This window comes from Thamnophis elegans, chromosome 2 (genome assembly GCF_009769535.1).
Source record: "Thamnophis elegans isolate rThaEle1 chromosome 2, rThaEle1.pri, whole genome shotgun sequence".
NCBI lineage: Eukaryota > Metazoa > Chordata > Lepidosauria > Squamata > Colubridae > Thamnophis > Thamnophis elegans.
Window position 1 is genome coordinate 120,036,544 of NC_045542.1, and position 16,928 is coordinate 120,053,471.

Here is a 16,928-nt window from a genome sequence, read left to right on the forward strand (position 1 = left end):
CTCCCGTGACATATACCGGCAATTCTTACTTTATTCAAAAAGTGAACTCTACTCATGAGGAGGAAGCCTAAAAGGCCATTAACTTCGTTTAAACAAGGTTCGAATTGCCCACCTGTGGGGTGTGGGAACCACTGCCGTAGATAGATTAACAGAGTTGGAAGGGATCTCGTAGGTCATCTAGCCCAACCCCACGTCAAGCAGGAGATCATAATCATTAAGCTATTAGAGCAATAATTAACAGGTAACTTTTGTTAGATTCACTGGGCACCCGCTCAATACTGTATATCTCTAACACTGCTAACAATAGGCCTCGTAAATAAAACTTTGATTTGTGTAAATAGTGTTTCCCCTTCGTTCCACTTCCGCCAGGACAGTGGAGCTCTCATCAGATCTTCGCCTGGTAGGTCAACCCGCTGGGACTGCGAAATAATGTCGGAGAGTTCAGCGTTCTTGGTCCCTTGCCCTCGGATGTTTCATTATTACTAAAACTTCCATCTAAAAATACCTTCCTAAATTTAATTTCGTATAAAGTGAATTTCCTTCATCACAGCCTTAATGCACCCTCCCTGTACGTTTGAAATTAATGTTTCCAAGCCAGTTATGATTTTCCAAAAGATTTGTGCTTGCTGGTGTTTGCTTTGCCTCCAACAAAGCAGCTACCTGTGTGTCAGAATCATGCCTTTTATTCTGAAGTACAGTAAATATTTTAATAGTGCTGGGCTGTTTTAAACTTAATGCTAATGTATGTTTGTTTTTTTCTGTAACATAGTTTTTGGTGTATGTTTTGTTTAGTAATGTCTGATAGGTCCCTTTAGGGAGGTGAACTCTCTAAAAAAAACCACCAGAAATAAAGAGTAACAGCTGTAGGAGAAGTGGGGAAGCCAGGAGAGAGGATTTACCTCCCTGTAGCAGTTAGCAGAGTGGTTTCCAAACATGATGTGAATTCTTCAGTTTACCTGTCCAATTTAACATATTGAGAAGGACAGTAAAACTGGAAAGGCTAAAAAGTTGGAGAAGAATAATTAGACAAGGAAACAATGAGTGTAATGTTGGGTAGAGATTGAAATACGGGCTGCTGGGATGTATGAGCTAAACTTATTTGCTTATCTATTTTACACTGCATTCAGATGTAAACCGTTCAGTGTGGGGCACACAGTTCAAAATACAGAAGCATGGGAAAAACAGCAAGCTGGATGATTGAGCAAGTGAAGGAAGTGGCAATGAAATCTGGTTCCAGAAGGAACAATCCTGAAACGGGTGGGCAGCCATGGGCAGCCATCCTTAAACTCAGGTCTTCGCAATTGTAATGGAAAGTGAGATTGGTGGCATATAAATCTAATAAGTCAATAGGTCAGTATTCTCTGGTATTGCATATGAAGAGAACTATTAATGTATCTTCTAAGAAAGAAGATGCCATGCATTGTATATATTGAAAGCTGCTTTTTTAGTTATATCTTTAAAGTTGTTGACATGTTTTATCTATTACCAATTCTCTTTCCACCTTATAGAACTGGACTGCAGATGACTCTGAGGCTGGACTCACACTTCGTGTTTTAACCAACCTTTTTGACTAGATTATAGTTTGCACAACACACTAAACCATAAGTCATTATTTACAAATCAGCCACTGGGTTTACCCAACACATGAAGCAAAAGCCAATTGAACCAGGTTATAGTATGATTCCAGTCTGCATGGCACAGATAACATCTTCAAATATTTCCCACTGTTATAGATTTTATTAATATTTTAATTTGGTAACTAATGTAATATGGAAATTTCCATGAAGTATTTAAATAGTTAATAAAGACAGTAGAACAACAACCATTAAAAATGAAAATAAACATCCATTAACATATGTTTTAAAATCTAAAATACAAACAAAAGAATATACTTCAGACACCACAGGTGGCAACTCTCTAGTAAATGTGTTTGCAGCAACTATGGGTAGATATACACAAATAATCTCAAGCATGTGTGAGAGAGTGTGAAATCATATGAAAGAAACTCAAAACTGCTTAGAGCAATAAGCAGCTATTAATATTCTACATGAAAATGATTTGGAAGCAGACAGGATGATTTTAGCAAAGGTGTAAATGTGATGTCCTTGACTACACAAATCAGTCTAGCTGCTGAATTCTGCAGTGACGTGCGGTGAGCTTCATGGCCGGTGAGGGACCAGGACCCGCTCTATGGCGGATGTGGCGCCGGGACTTTAAAGTCCTGCCGCCGGTGCCTGCCGCCACTTTAAAGCCCTGCCTCTGGGGCCCTGCCGTGGCGGCAGGGCTTTAAAGTCCCGATGCTGTCTGCCATAGAGTGGGACCGGGTCCCCCTCTATGGCGGATGCGGCGCTGGGACTTTAAAGTCCTGCCGCCGGTGCCTGCCGCCACTTTAAAGCCCTGCCACCGGTGCCTGCTGCCACTTTAAAGCCCTGCCGCTGCGGCAGGGCCCCGGAGGCAGGGCTTTAAAGTCCCGGCGCTGTCCACCATAGAGCGGGACAGGGACCCGCTCTATGGTGGACGCGGATAAAAGCCTTCTAATAACATGGGAGAGAAACTTTGGCTATGAGATTGAAATGGGCAAGTGGTGGGATCTATGGAGTAAGACTATTAAACTTACAATATCTATAGCATTTAAAGAAAACATATATAAGATGGTTTATAGATGGCACTTCCCCCCAATGAGGTTAGCCAAAATGTTTCCTGGGTTATCTCCACTGTGTTGGAAATGTGGAAGAAGGGATGGCACATTCTATCATATTTGGTAGTCTTGTACTGAGGCCACAAAATACTGGCGAAGGATTCAAAAATGGCTAAAAGAGGTTACCAGGGCAAGCATGGAATGGAAACCCAAGAATTACTAAGCATAAAACCAGAAAACATGAGTAAATCTATATGGCATTTGAGCCTACATATAATTGTGGCCGCAAGAATAACCTATGCACAATTTTGGAAATCTACCATACCATCGGAAGATGCCATAATTAAAAAGATCTATGAATGTGCAGAAATGGACAGAATGACGGGTTGGCTGAGGGACAAAGGAGAAACGGAACATTATCTTAGCTGGAACCTATGGTATATGTGGGCGACAAGGAGAACAGCAGGGACTTAAAACGGAGAAAGTTAAATAGCAGTTGTTAACAATGGGAACTAAAAGTGAACATGGGTATTGTAATAGATCCCTGAACTTTGTAACGAGAAGATGCTGCTTAGAGACTAAACAATGAGGAAGGAAAAAAAAGTTGGGCTGTGAATGACTCTCACCACCGGGGGGGGGGGGGTTGTATGTTTAAAATTGTATTTATATGTCTTATTCTTTAAAAAAAATGTATAACCAATAAAGACAATTTTTTTTTAAAAAAAGTCCTGCCACCGGTGCCTGCCGCCACTTTAAAGCCCTGCCGCCGGGCCTTGAGCGGCCATGATTCCCCCCTCCCAAGCCAGCCAGCCCACACAGCCCATTCCTCCCCCCGCCACCGCTGTGTCCAACAGGCCAGGTGTCTCGCACACACACACAAATTCCTCACAAAAAATTACTAATTATCATTTTGAATCCCCCCTCCCTCCGTCCGATCCACATACCTTTTCCAGCTGTGGATTTCAACTCTCCTCTTGTCCGCCCGCCATGATGAAAATGTAAAAAATTAAATAAAAAAGCAACTTACTTAGGCAAGGTTGCCAAGGCATGATTTGCTGCTCCCAGATCAGGAGATGGGAGAATCACGTGCCTCCTTTGCATAAGGAATTTTCACCTTTTAACCCTTGCTTAACTCTGAGCATGGGTTAAAAGGCGAAAAATTCCTTATGCAAAGGAGGGCTATAGTTCTCTCTCCTCCCCCTACAGTTAGTACTAAGCAGACTCAGAGTCACTGTGACTTGAGTCTGGAAGCAGCTACCTTAGCCTTTTTAATTATTTTAAAATTTCTTTTCTTTTCCTCATGACACTTGCGAGGCCCCGCCTCCCCTGCCTCCCCTGACTGCACATTCCCTGGAATTCTGTGTAACTAAAGTTTCTGGGCTACACACAATTGCAGCCCCATTGCACTAAGCAGGCTGGAGGTTACCAGTATGTACACTAGTTCTTAGTCGTTGGCTTTTAGAAATGCCATGTTTGTGTGTTACTAAAAAATGATAAAGGAACTGGCAATTAACTCAGCACATAGAAAAAGAAATATGGATCCAGATGTGCCATTAAATTGGATCCCTGTTCCTTTGGGGGGAAGGTAACTCCAAACACAGCTGGAAGATCTCCCACAGCAGATCTCAAATTTGTTGAGATTATTAACAATTCCACAGAGAATTTCATAAAGAGGTTATGTAATAGCATGGGGAGATTAGTTAATGAAGCATGGCAGAAAAAGGTGCACTGACTTTCTGGGAAAAATTAGCCAGAGGGAGTAGAAGGAATTGCATTCTGAACCTTTCACATGAAGGAAATGTGCCAATCCATGCCTGTGCAGATTGTCTCTGCATGACAAAATTAAGGTATCAAAGCCAAATTGGATACTATATATAGAATTATGTGGAACTACCCAGGATCTAGTGTAGGCTTTCACAGATGGTGTCTTCTGGGCATTTTCAGTTACAGTTGCTGGTGAAACATCAGAAAATTTGCTATCTAAGCCACAGTCACCAAAGTCTAAAGCCTAACATTGCCCTCGCCAGGATTCATCTAAATCTTATTAATTTGATAACTAAATGATGTTTTTTTTTTCCTTAATGCACTCATATTGTTTGCTATAGTTTTCATCTTACTGCTTTCTTAGGCCCCCTACAGCAGCATTCCAGCATTTGGTGGCCTCCAAAATGTCTTGGATTTTAATTCTCAACTTTGACCATGCTGACTTGAAATTCTACCCACTTAGAAAGAGAGAATTTGACCTAGAATTAGCCAGGTAATAACTACGGCTTAGATTTAGTTTTAAAAATTTACGAATGGATAAACCTTAACTCTTTAATTATGGATTTCACCCCGTTGTTTCAGTGAAGTTAAAAAAATATATTCTAACATACGCAATTTGATTGGATTAGCATGTATTGCACTGTATATATACACTATGATAAGCCATAAGGTAGTTAGTTTGGTTTTAACATGAAGTAACATATTTGGGTCAGATTTTCTCAAGGTGGTCCAATTTGGTCCTTTGGAAAGGCTTCTCCCCCACCCCATTTTCTATGGATTTTTGCTTTTGTATAAATTTTGAGTGAGTGTCTCATGTTGATTTCACTACATAAACACCAGGATTATTGTATATCTTGAAATGAAAACAAATATGCAATATCTAGCATCCCTGGGGAGAACAGGGATGGGGAGTTAAGAGAGGCATTTCATTTAACAGACAAACTGTCAATCATAATGGACAGGCTCCATTACAGTTGCAACAAAAGAATTACCTATATACCAAACTGCGCCTCTCACATTATTAATTACAATATAGTATTGCATTTTTTTCTTACAGTATTCAAACAGTAGGTGGTGCTATATTACCTTGTATCTGTTTTCAAATAAGCTAATTAATGTATTCATTGCTAAATATGCAATTGTAGTTTTAAATGAAGCTGATACATCTTAAATAATTAACTTTTTGAAAAGTAAAAAGTGCTTCAATATTCCAGTGATTGGTTATTGGTTGGTTATTACATTTCTAGCAATTTGTTATGTCTTACTTTGAAAAATGTTAGATGTGGAATAGCTAGCTTTTAATTGTCAAATTTAATATTGCATGGTTTGTTTTACTAAGCTATAATAGTTGTAGTCACAAATATTTAAACAACAAATTTATAAATTGAAATCCTTGGGCTCACATATTATCCTCAAGACATAATCATCTTTATTGTGTGTCTGTTCTTAAAAGTTGACTTTTTCAAAATGTGTGCCCCCAGTTCCATCATTCTGCAATTCTACATGTCTCATCTCATAACCAGCCTTCCTTGCCTATACCTGAGTGGCATTTCATTCTAACCTCTTGCCTATAACTAGTTGATATTGTTGAAGTTGCCAACTGAGACTGCCTCTATCAGTTACTAAGAAGATAACTATCTACTAGAAATGTTTCAAGGAATCGGAGTTGGAAGGGACTTCACATGTCATCTAGTCCATGTCACTACCATCATTCCTTGCAAGATCTGATGAAGCATTTTGGATAGATGGCTATCCAGCACCTGAAGATCTCTAATGAAAGACATAATCACTACACCGACTGAGCCTTGGCGGCACAGTGGTTAGAGTGCAGTATTGCAGGCTACTTCTGCTGACTGCCAGCTGCTTGCAATTTGGCAATTCAAATCCCACCAGGCTCAAGGTTGACTCAACCTTCCATTCTTTTGAGGTGGGTAAAATGAGGACCCAATTTTTTTTTTGGGGGGGGCAATATAAACTGCTGTGTAAAACACTTAGAGGGGGCTGTAAAGCACTGTAAAGCAGTATATACATCTAAGTGCTATTGCTACATGAAGCAGAACCTATTCTACTGGTTGACAGCTTTTACTATTAGCAATCTCCTTGTAATAACTGAATGAAATCTACCTCCCTGTAGTTTGAACCGCTGGTTCTGGACTTGGTTGCTAGAGTAACTCAGAAGTCCACCCTCTTCTCTACATAAAAACAGTTTGAACAAAAGAAGGTTACTATTACTACAGGCTATGTATACCCATTTCCTCACAGTATTTTTTCCATTACCCTTGCCATCTTGATCTTCTATAAAATTATTCCAGTTATGTTATTTTTAGACTGACCAAGGAAGAGTAGAGTGGAACTTTGTGTAATCTGGATCCTACATCTTTTAATACATTCCAGAATTGCCTTTGCCTTTTAACAGCTACATCACTTTATTGGCAGATGTTAAATTTGTGATTTAGAACACCCAGAATTTATTTGGTAGGAACTCTGGTCAAATCACACCTCCTCCATCTTTTACTTGTGCTTCTCCTTATTCTTCTCTTGATGCAGGGATTTATATTTCTCCTTAAATTCTGTTCAGGCCAAGTTTCCAACCCATATAGGCTTTTTTTAAAATCTTTTCTTTTTCTTCTAAAACATTAGCCACTAATCCTAATTTAGTGTCATCATTAAAATAGAAAATGATCCTGTCCAACTTCCCATTTGGCCAAGTCATTGATAAAAATGTGGAACAATATGGGCCCAGCCCAGAGTCCTTTGACACTCCACTTGATACTATTCTCCAAGCTAATAACTTTGGTGTAGAACTAGCTTAGACAGATGAACAAGCAGTGATTCACTTATAATTTACCTTTTAAATCATTGCAATGGATCCATGGAACAAAAGGCTTGCAAAAACCACATTTTTGAAGGAGATTAAAATTACTTTGTTCAGCTTCCAAATCAAAGAGTAAGTCTCACTTTTAACACTAATCACAGCACATCATGGCCATGGCTCCTTGCGTTTCCTGACACGTCTATCAACTTCTCTTTTTTCACATATTCCTATGGTGCCACTTTCACCTCATAGTTTTCTACCTGTTCTAGGATATATGGAGAGTACTGTAAATCAGTACTGAGGAAAGATCTTCGTCCATCTTTGACTTTTCTTTGCTTGATGCAGTATATGATATCCAGCCCCTTCTTCACATGATCACTTTTTTTAACTATGTCTCACCGCCCCTTCTAAATCAGAGCAAAACTGCAGTCTGCTACTCGGCTAACTCCTAGGTATGAAAGTTACTTGGTGTGCCCTTGTAAATTCAGGATGACGAGAAATAAATCTGGCATGTTGGTGTGAAAATGAACATCTTGTGCTTCAGACAAACATTACTGAAGATCCCGTACTTTAAATCCACGGAATATTTTTAAAGTGAACGTATCCAATTTAAAAATGTCCAGGCACCAACTTCTAAGTGAGATGCTGAAATATATTGACTGTTGAAACATATCTGAATATAAGTAGCTCGGGTTGGTAGTTGGGCTGTTGGGCTGTGGTTTGATCTTGGCAATTTGGTTGCAAATATTTGGTCACCATTGGAGAATGTCTCCTGGAAGGAGATAAATGTTTGCAACAAAATTGTCAAGCTCAGATCTTAGACCAACAGCCCATATGTTGTCTGTGACTGTATTCAACAGGGTATACGAAATCATTCTCTAATAAAATTGAAACCTTTTAAAATTACTGGTAAATACAAAATATAAAAAATTCAGAAATTTGAACAATGTCAATGGGATTATTTGGCACCAAGTTAGAAATATTCTGGCATTATTTTCGTGATTTAAGATATGCATCATCTCAGGGATAGCCTGGAGTAGAATCCATTACTGTAGCAATGTAAGTGAAAAATTTGTTTTTCTCCATGTGCAGGGAAGGATAATTTTATCATCCATTCCAAGTAGCAGCCACAATTGTTGTAATCTACAGGCTACTTCTACTGCCTGCCGGCTGCCTTCAATTTGGCAGTTCAAATCTCACTGGCTCAAGGTTTACTCAGCCTTCCATTAAAAAGATGTTGAAACTCCAGAAAAAGTGCAGCAGAGAAGAGCAACCAGGATGATTAGGGGACTGGAGACTAAAACATATGAAGAACGGTTGCAGGAACTGGGCATGGCTAGTCTAGTGAAGAAAAGGACCAGGGGAGACATGATAGCAGTGTTCCAATATTTGAGGGGCTGCCACAGAGAGAAAGGGGTCAAGCTATTTTCCAAAGCACCTGAAGGCCAGACAAGGAATAATGGATGGAAACTGACCAAGGAGGGATTCAACTTGAAAATAAGGAGGAATTTTCTGACAGTGAGAACAATCAACCAATGAAATAGCTTGCCCTCAGAAGTTGTGGGAGCTTCATCACTTGAGACTTTCTTTCTTTTTCTTTTTTTACTCAAAGATTCTTTTATTACATTTTCATTTTCCTTTATACAATCACTTAAATACTGTGCAGTTAAAAAAAGAAGAAGCAATAAACAACTCATAACACTTCTATCCTACATACACCCTTCCTTCTACCCCTCCAACTTTCATTTCTCCCTTCCAACAATCCCCTCTTCTACTTCCCCTCCCCCTCAGCCATTCCTTTCTCCCCTTCCCACCATCTCACCCTCCTTACATTCCCTTCTCACTCCCTCTTAATTCCCCCCTCTTCTTTCCCTCTACACCTCGCTTCGGTGTATTTCTAGTATTCATTGGTCTATTTGTTTTGTACTAAAACAAAAGAAAAATAAAAGGAAAAGAAAGAAGAAAAGAAAAAAAAAGCAACAGTATCCAAGTGCATTCATTGTTCTGAAAATTGCTATACTTCCACCCTCCCCACCCCACCCCCTGAACCCCCCTCCCTGACCCCCTTCCAACTTCCCAGGTCCCATTCCCGGCATCGTTCTTTATCAAGCAAAGTCTGGAGTATATTGAAACCAAATAGATTAGAAGTTACAAAATAATAAAAAATAAAGAACAAAAAAGAAAAGAATAATAAAAAGGAAAAAAAGGGGGGGGAACCCCCCCCAAGAAAGAGAAGTCAATATACTCTCTAACATTAAACTCAGCTTCTCATTATTTTTAAAATCTTAAACAATGTCTTTACCTGCTTCCGCATATAAATTCTATACCTCCCATCCTGCCTTTACCCGTGTCCGCATATATATTTTATCCTCATCCATTGCTCCTCTCATATTTACTCCACCCTCGTGTAGACTCTCCAGATAATCTTTCTTAACCTTGTATTCAAATAACAATTTATACAAAAATCAGCTTACATTCTGGATCAAGATAATCTAATTGAACTTTCACTATCCTTCCATCTACCCCACGCACCCGACTCCATTCATCCCAAACCACAATCCAAGAAAACTATGATCTCCGCTCTCCTCGCCCCAAAGAATAGATCATGCGCAGTTTAAATTAAGATTCAAACAAGTCTTATATAAGTCCCATACAATATATGTCCAAATTCAGCACCGCTTCTTTCAGTCTCAATATCTCTTCATCGGTATACAGCTTTGTCATTTTATACCAGACAGGAGTCCTGAAATTTTATTCAAATTAAAAATTTAAGAAGTATTTTAAAGGCATAGCTGGATCTTTATTCTTTACTCTTCTGCCCTTCCGGAAAGGGAAAGCAACACCCTCCGCCTTGTAGCCACGTGTCCCGCTGCTTATCTTCTCCTTCTCCTTGTCTTTCTCCAAGTCCGGGTGGATCAGGAAGTCCCGCCTTCAGAGTTTTGTAGTAAAAATCTCGGGCTTCGCAAACAGAATTGAGACGATATTTTTGGTTCTAAAATGTGACTGTGATACCAGATGGCACTTCCCATTTATATTGTATCTGAGAATCTCTGAGTTTTTCAGTTAAGAAAGTGTAGTCTCTCCTTGCTCTTAATATTTGAGATGGTATTTCTTTAAAAACAATCAAGTCCTGTCCATCGATTCGCAGCCTGTTATTGTAGAACTTCTGTATTATCGCATTTCTGGATTCTCTTGTGGTGAAATATATAATTATGTCCCTCGGAAGCTGTCGTTGTTTTGCTACACACGAGTTCTGGCGATAAATTTTTTGAATCTGCCAATCAAAGTTAAATCCCGGACTTCCCACCGAACGTCTGAAAGCTTCAAAAAAGGTCTGTTTCAAATTCTCCTGTTCCTTTTCACGCAATCCTCTGACTCTTATTGCAAACGCAGTCTTATTGTAATTTATCATAACGAGTTGTTTTTGAGCATTTTCAACTTCCTGTTGTAACGTTTGAATTTTAGATGTCAAATTAGAATTAGTTTTTTCCAAAAGTTCCAATTTGTCCTCCATTTCAGAAACATAGCCTGTCATAACAGTCATAACTCTGATCGTATCTTCCCTTGTTTGAGCAATCTTGGCGTCCAGTTTATCATATAAGTCCGATAAAAGTTGTTTAATTTCCTGTCTGAACTCTTTAAGGGTTTCAAAAAGAAATTCTTGCGTTAGGAGATCTCCAGTAGAGGGCGTGGGAGGCAAGGGCAGCGATTTTGTAACAATTTCTTGAGATGTATTATTAAGGAAACGCTTAGACTGCTTCGATTTGGGAGCCATTATAAAAAAACGCACAAACAAACAAAGTCTCTGCTCCCCTCGGTTTTAAATGGGATACTATTTATAGACTTTTAACAGTTAATAAGGAGAAGTCTTCAGGAGAATAGAACTGATTGAGTGTGTCATATATCAAACGCAGAAGCTATAAAATCGCCATCTTGTAACGCAGCTGGATAAGAAAGCCTTTTACAAAATTGAAGCTGGTATTTTGAATAGTAATAAGAAAAAAATTTACAACTTCAAGTTAATATTTGGTTTTGAAGCCATTTCAAAATTTATCTGCCTGCAGTTAATAAAACTCTATTGCCTGAATATGCAGCTTTAAGTAAAGAGGCTGAATTCCCCTTTTATTTTGAAGTTAAGGCTTGGCAAAACTTTCAGTGAGTAAACATTGTAACAAGACCGTTCAGCAAATTCATCACCATTTAACTTCCAGATAAGCAAAGTTAATGAAGGAGTAACATTCTTGTAGAAATAAAGCTAATTAAAAAGCTTCTGCTGGCCTATTGTGAAACCAAAACATATGATAAGCAATCTCTTTTGTTTTGAATTCTTGTGAATTCTTGTGAGGATTAACAAAAAGTGTTCATTATTACCGGAGAAACCAGCCTGCTCAGCGCCATTTTAAAAGCCTCTAAGTAAATAATTTTTCGGAGGAGAAAAAGAAAAGAAGCTAAAATGTTGATAAACAATTATTGTGCACGGAAATGGATTCAGCTCGTGATAAGATTAAATCAAACAAAACTTTGAACTGAGTGGGGGAGACCTACTTTGTCCTGCACAAGGCAGTTTGAAGTTCCCAGCACGGACAGCCGTTCTGCCTTGGGCTAGCCCCCCTTTCCCTGCAAGCACAAAAGCTGCAAAAATCGAAGAGCATTTGCCAGCAAAACAGTTTCTTCTTTCCTTCTTGCCTGAAGGATAAGAAAACCTGATAAGACGTCAGATGGAAGATCCTCTAAACAGGTACGTAGCCAGGAATTCGGAGGCAGCTGATTTTTTGCTGCCACCACCAGCAGGCTCCTCCCAGGAAGCCCATCACTTGAGACTTTCAATAAGAGATTGGACTGCCGTTTGTCAGAAATGGTGTAGGTCTCCTGCTTGAGCGCAGGGGGGTTGGACTAGATGACCTATAAGGTCCCAACTCTATTAATCTGTTATTTAAAACTAAAAGCCAACTGTAACACTTAAAAGTGATTACAATTTGGTTGGGACAATTTCCACACTGTAATATGGGCAAAAAGCAAAAATCTGAATAAACGTTGGACCATGTGATAGCTGCTCCTCACCCAGATATAATGAAGAGGAAATCAACAGACTGAATTGTTAGGGAGCTAACACAAATGTATTATATATCATCAGTCTCCATATAAAACAGCCAAAAAACACTGTATTGAAATCAAGGCTATTCAAAATGCATTTTGAATATTGCTCAGCGTGAGTCTGATTTTGCTGTGAAGTTGAGGGCAGGAGAGGAGTTGTCAGTGAAATACAATAATGCTGAGCTTTGACCAAAAATCTTAACAAAGAACCTAAGTTGCAGCAAGCAATGACATTACGATTAGCAGTAGAAAAAGTGTTGCCTGTTGCTTTTTCTACATGGATTTCTAATCAAATAACTATTGTGACTAATTTTAGAGAACATACCAAGATTTCCTAGATTGGAAATCATTTGGTGATTTGTGTCTGAAAAGCTTGCATTAACGTTCAGCGTGCAGAAACTAATATTACTAATATAGATTTATTTTAGTATTACATTCCTGAAAGAGAAAATTCAACCATTCTTTTATTGTATCATAAATGGGAGCTTTGGACTAGAACAAGAGGAAAGTAGCAGTTGGAGCCCGGTTTAAAAAAGGCTGAATAAACGATGATTGTCCAATTAACAACTCAGAGCTTGTTCCAAGATGCTGTCATCTAACACCTTATGTGGAAGTGTCACTTTCAGATTCTTCTCTTTGTCCATGGCTTGACAGATGGTTTCATAAGCGTTGTTGTTACCAGACCAACAACGTCTAGCAACCTGCATTTATGGAATAAAAATTAATGGATGCAATATATAAAGACAAGATGGACAACTATTTAAATATATATCATTTTAAGAAAAATACATTTAATTTTTTTTTCTAAGTTGAGTGATTTCTTGAAATTCTTGCCTTAGCATCTGAGGTCTTACTGTTTAATAACTACCCTGAATGATAAAGATAATATTTTCAGTTTTGATTATTAGAAGATTAGCACACCAAATATAGTCTGTAACACACTATTATTTTAATTTGTGTCATTTCTTATGCACTGTAATGAATGCATTTCATGGAAAATATAATCAATGCTGAATTTAGAAACAATGGCTGGGAAAGAAATTGTTTGAATACTTTCAAACTTGTCAATATTTGAAAACAATATTTGAAAAACATGCACATTGAATTATTCAGCTATAATAACTTTCCCTGACCTTGGTGCCTTTTTCTGATGTGCACCAATTGGCAGAGTTCCCATCTAGTATGGGGTTTGAAAATTTTAGGAATTCCTGTCCTGGTACATTGAATTGCCAAGTTGGAAAGAACTATGTCACTGTTTCTCCACTTTGGCAACTGTAAGATATAGGGACTTCAACTCCCAAGATTCCTCAGCCATCTTAAAAGTTGTTAAGGTTGAGAAACACCTAGCAAAGTTAATATTTGTTTAATTCAAGATTAATGATTCTGGGGAATAGAATGATATTTCTTCTGATTACTTTATGTATGCCAGAGCAAGGATTTAAAAAGATGAAATTTGGGAGATCTCTGGTATTACTTGCATTATATTGTTCACATCAGTAGGTTATAACAGAACCTTCTCTAGTTTTAATTTTTTTTAAAAAAGTTCAATTCCTTGAAGTAAAATAATCATTAGTCCTTTAAGCACCTATATTGTTTGGAAGTTACATAACAGAGGATGGTATTAATAACCCAAAGCACTCTTTGTATACACCAGGGGTCTCTAACTGTGGTAACTTTAAGACTTGTGGACTTCAGCTCCCAGAATTCTTCAGGCAGCATGGCTGGTGGGGAAATTCTGGGTGTTGAAGTCCACAAGTCTTAAAGTTGCCAAAGTTGGAAATCCCCGGTCTACATTTATTCTAGAACAGGGGGTGTCAAACTCGCGGTGACACAGCAGCATCACATGACGTATCGGGACTTCCCCCCCTTTGCTAAATCAGACATGGGTGTGGCCAGCGCGTGATGCGTCCAGCCCACAGGCTGCAAGTTGACAGCCCTGTTCTAGATGTAATCAACGCTGAATCGAGTTGAGAGGCACTGCTAGTTTGAGTGGGCCGAAGGGAAATATGTTCAAAATACAGTTTTCTTCAGCCTCTTCTTTACTGCCCATCCTAATTAGCAGCTGTAGCTATAGCCAGCTACCTACACTTTGCCATCTAAGTTCTAACCAATGAGTTTATAGCCATTTAGAGAACAAAAAAAAAATAGTGCTGGACTAGAAATGAGGAGACTACATTCTAGTCTTCTCTTAGGTCTGAAAATTTGCTGGGTGACTAAGTTAGCCAGTCGCTCTCAGTTGAACCCATCTCACTGGCAGGAACACTGCATGCTTCATTCAGAGTTTTACAAAATAAAGAAGGGACATAAATACAATAATAATAATAATAATAATAATAAAAGCTAGTCAGTTGACAGTGAAGAAGCAGATGAATGGCAGGCACCAAAACTAATTCATTTTTGTCTTAAGTTGGGACAAATGAGGCCCTAGTGGCACTTTGTTTCTTCTCAAATGCTTTCATTAACTGTCAGTCATTATATTGTTCAAAGTCAGCTCCTTTGATTGATTCAAATGGAAATTCTTTAAAATAGTGAGCCACTGCTGTTGGCTATCCTATCAATTAACTGCCTTAGTTAACACTCCACTGTTGGTTTCGGGAAGCTGTTTGGAACTCAAATCAAGACCAGTATAATGGAGTATGGGAACAGAGCCAGCTTGATAAGAAGTTGAATCCAGAAAACTTATAACTGATAAGATGATACTAAGCTGGTGCCATTTTGGTGATTAATGTAATTACTGTCAATCACAGCAACAATATACTTCGCCCTTTTACCTACTTTTGCAGTTATGAAATATAATGACTACACGCTGTTCAGATAACACAGGATGTGATATGCATGACTTGAGAGATAGTGGTATTTGTGCCCCTTGAATGACATTCTCACAGTATTCTAGGTTCAGAAAAGCCAATTTGGAAGTTAAAAACTTTCAATAACTGGAATAAGAAAGATTTTATGAAGCCATGAGCTTCTATAATATAAATATGAAAGCTTTTGCAATTAAACATATATTTTATTTGGAAATAAATTAAGAAACTCCCCAAGCTGACAAGGTGGGGAAGCTGAATATTGCACAAGATTTGGGTATATTTGTATATCTTCTTCAGGAGTGGGTGACTGGAATCATCTTGAATTCTATGTCATCTTCCTTTAGCATAAAAAGGAAAGTGATTTGGATTTTGCACTGAAAGGTTTGCTCCTCATTCTGTAATTACCCAATAAAGATAGTAAGCAAATCCTGTAGATCCCATCAAATATGTAATATATTGTATATTGTTAGAATATACCGTATTTTTCACTTCCCCCACTCCCCAAAAGTTGGTGGAAAGGGTGCTGGTCCTTTGGTGAATAGCAGTCGGGCCGCCGCAGTGGGGTCCTTTTATAGTGTGGAAGCCCGCCTCTTCTGTCTTTGTCATTGCCCCGCCTCTTTTGTTTCTTTTCTGCAGTGCAGGAGTCAATAGGCAGAGCTGGCACATAAGAGGACACCTATCTGTAGTCCTCTCAGGCTCTGCCTAATGATATTTTTTGTTCTTGTTTTCCTCCTCTAAGCCTAGGTGCTTCTTATGGTCCAGTGCGTCTTATGGAGCGAAAAATACGATCCATAGCATTTTACTAAGTTCCATAACAAAATCTATTCGTTTACACTTGTTTTAAAACGTGCAACCACTTCAAATTGATCTATTTTTACTTACCCCATTAGATACATCCCAGTTCAACATCATCTTTGCACGCTCTTCGGCACCTGTTGAACCATCCAGGACAAGACCAAATCCTCCATTGATCACTTCTCCCCTTCAAATTTAATAACAAAAACAGCTCTTCATTTCTGTGGAGCTAATAAGACAGATACTCAGAAGTGTGTGTGTGTGTGAGGGGGTGAGTTTTAGGGTGTCTGGTGTGTAGATTCCACTGGTAAAATTGTTCCACCCAGGCAGCTAGTTACACCGTCAATGGAAAGGTCTCCCTTCACCTGAAATCTGATTGAGGTAGCAGGAGAGTTCTTCCCCTCCCCTCCCCAGGAGTTATATTGGGAACTACAATCCCTCATAGAAGAAATGTTAATTATGTGAACCACTAACACTCTTCTATTTCCCAGATTGAAAAATCCATTGCGAAATATCCCTTAAACTGGGAAAAGAAACACTAGAATTCACCACTGCAGGCTTAAGAAAAGTCTTGACTTCAAACTGACAATCATCAAGCAAAGTACGTTCCTGTAGAATGCAGTAAAAATACCTACCCACCAGGGCCATATCTGAGAAGCTTTTGCTGAGTTCAATTTAGGCAGCCTGACAATTGGAATTCCCACGCATCTATTCCCACCTCAGTGGGAGGAAAGCCACTGCATACAATTCAAACTTTAAAATAATGGCTACTGACTCCATCTCCACAAACTCTGTTGACCATTAACTAGTTAGCCAACACTTATATCCAATACCTTGGGAACAAGTAGATACGGTTTCATGGAACTTGTGTGTGGAGGTGGGGGAGGAGAAAATCAGACTTATGTTTCTTGTAGCTGTCTAAGGACTCCAGGCTAGTTCCCCGCTTGACTCCTCTTTGCTGCCTGGCTTGGAGTTTCCCAGCAACTTTAGATGCTAACTTAAGATTCTGTGTTAC

The 16,928-nt window shown here is 38.9% G+C and overlaps 1 protein-coding gene across 2 annotated transcripts in view; it reads right to left on the minus strand.

The window, feature by feature from the left end:
* Window positions 1-12,711: 12,711 nt before the first annotated feature.
* UROC1 (urocanate hydratase 1) overlaps window positions 12,712-16,928 on the minus strand; it is a 58,632-nt gene continuing 54,415 nt past the window's right edge. For both annotated transcript variants that reach the window (XM_032208982.1, XM_032208983.1), the window contains 2 exons: window positions 16,001-16,100; window positions 12,712-13,012 (listed from right to left, as the gene is read on the minus strand). In XM_032208982.1, the coding sequence (XP_032064873.1) occupies window positions 12,872-13,012; window positions 16,001-16,100 (241 nt within the window). In that variant the 3' untranslated portion in view covers window positions 12,712-12,871. The remainder of the gene's footprint in view (window positions 13,013-16,000; window positions 16,101-16,928) is intronic.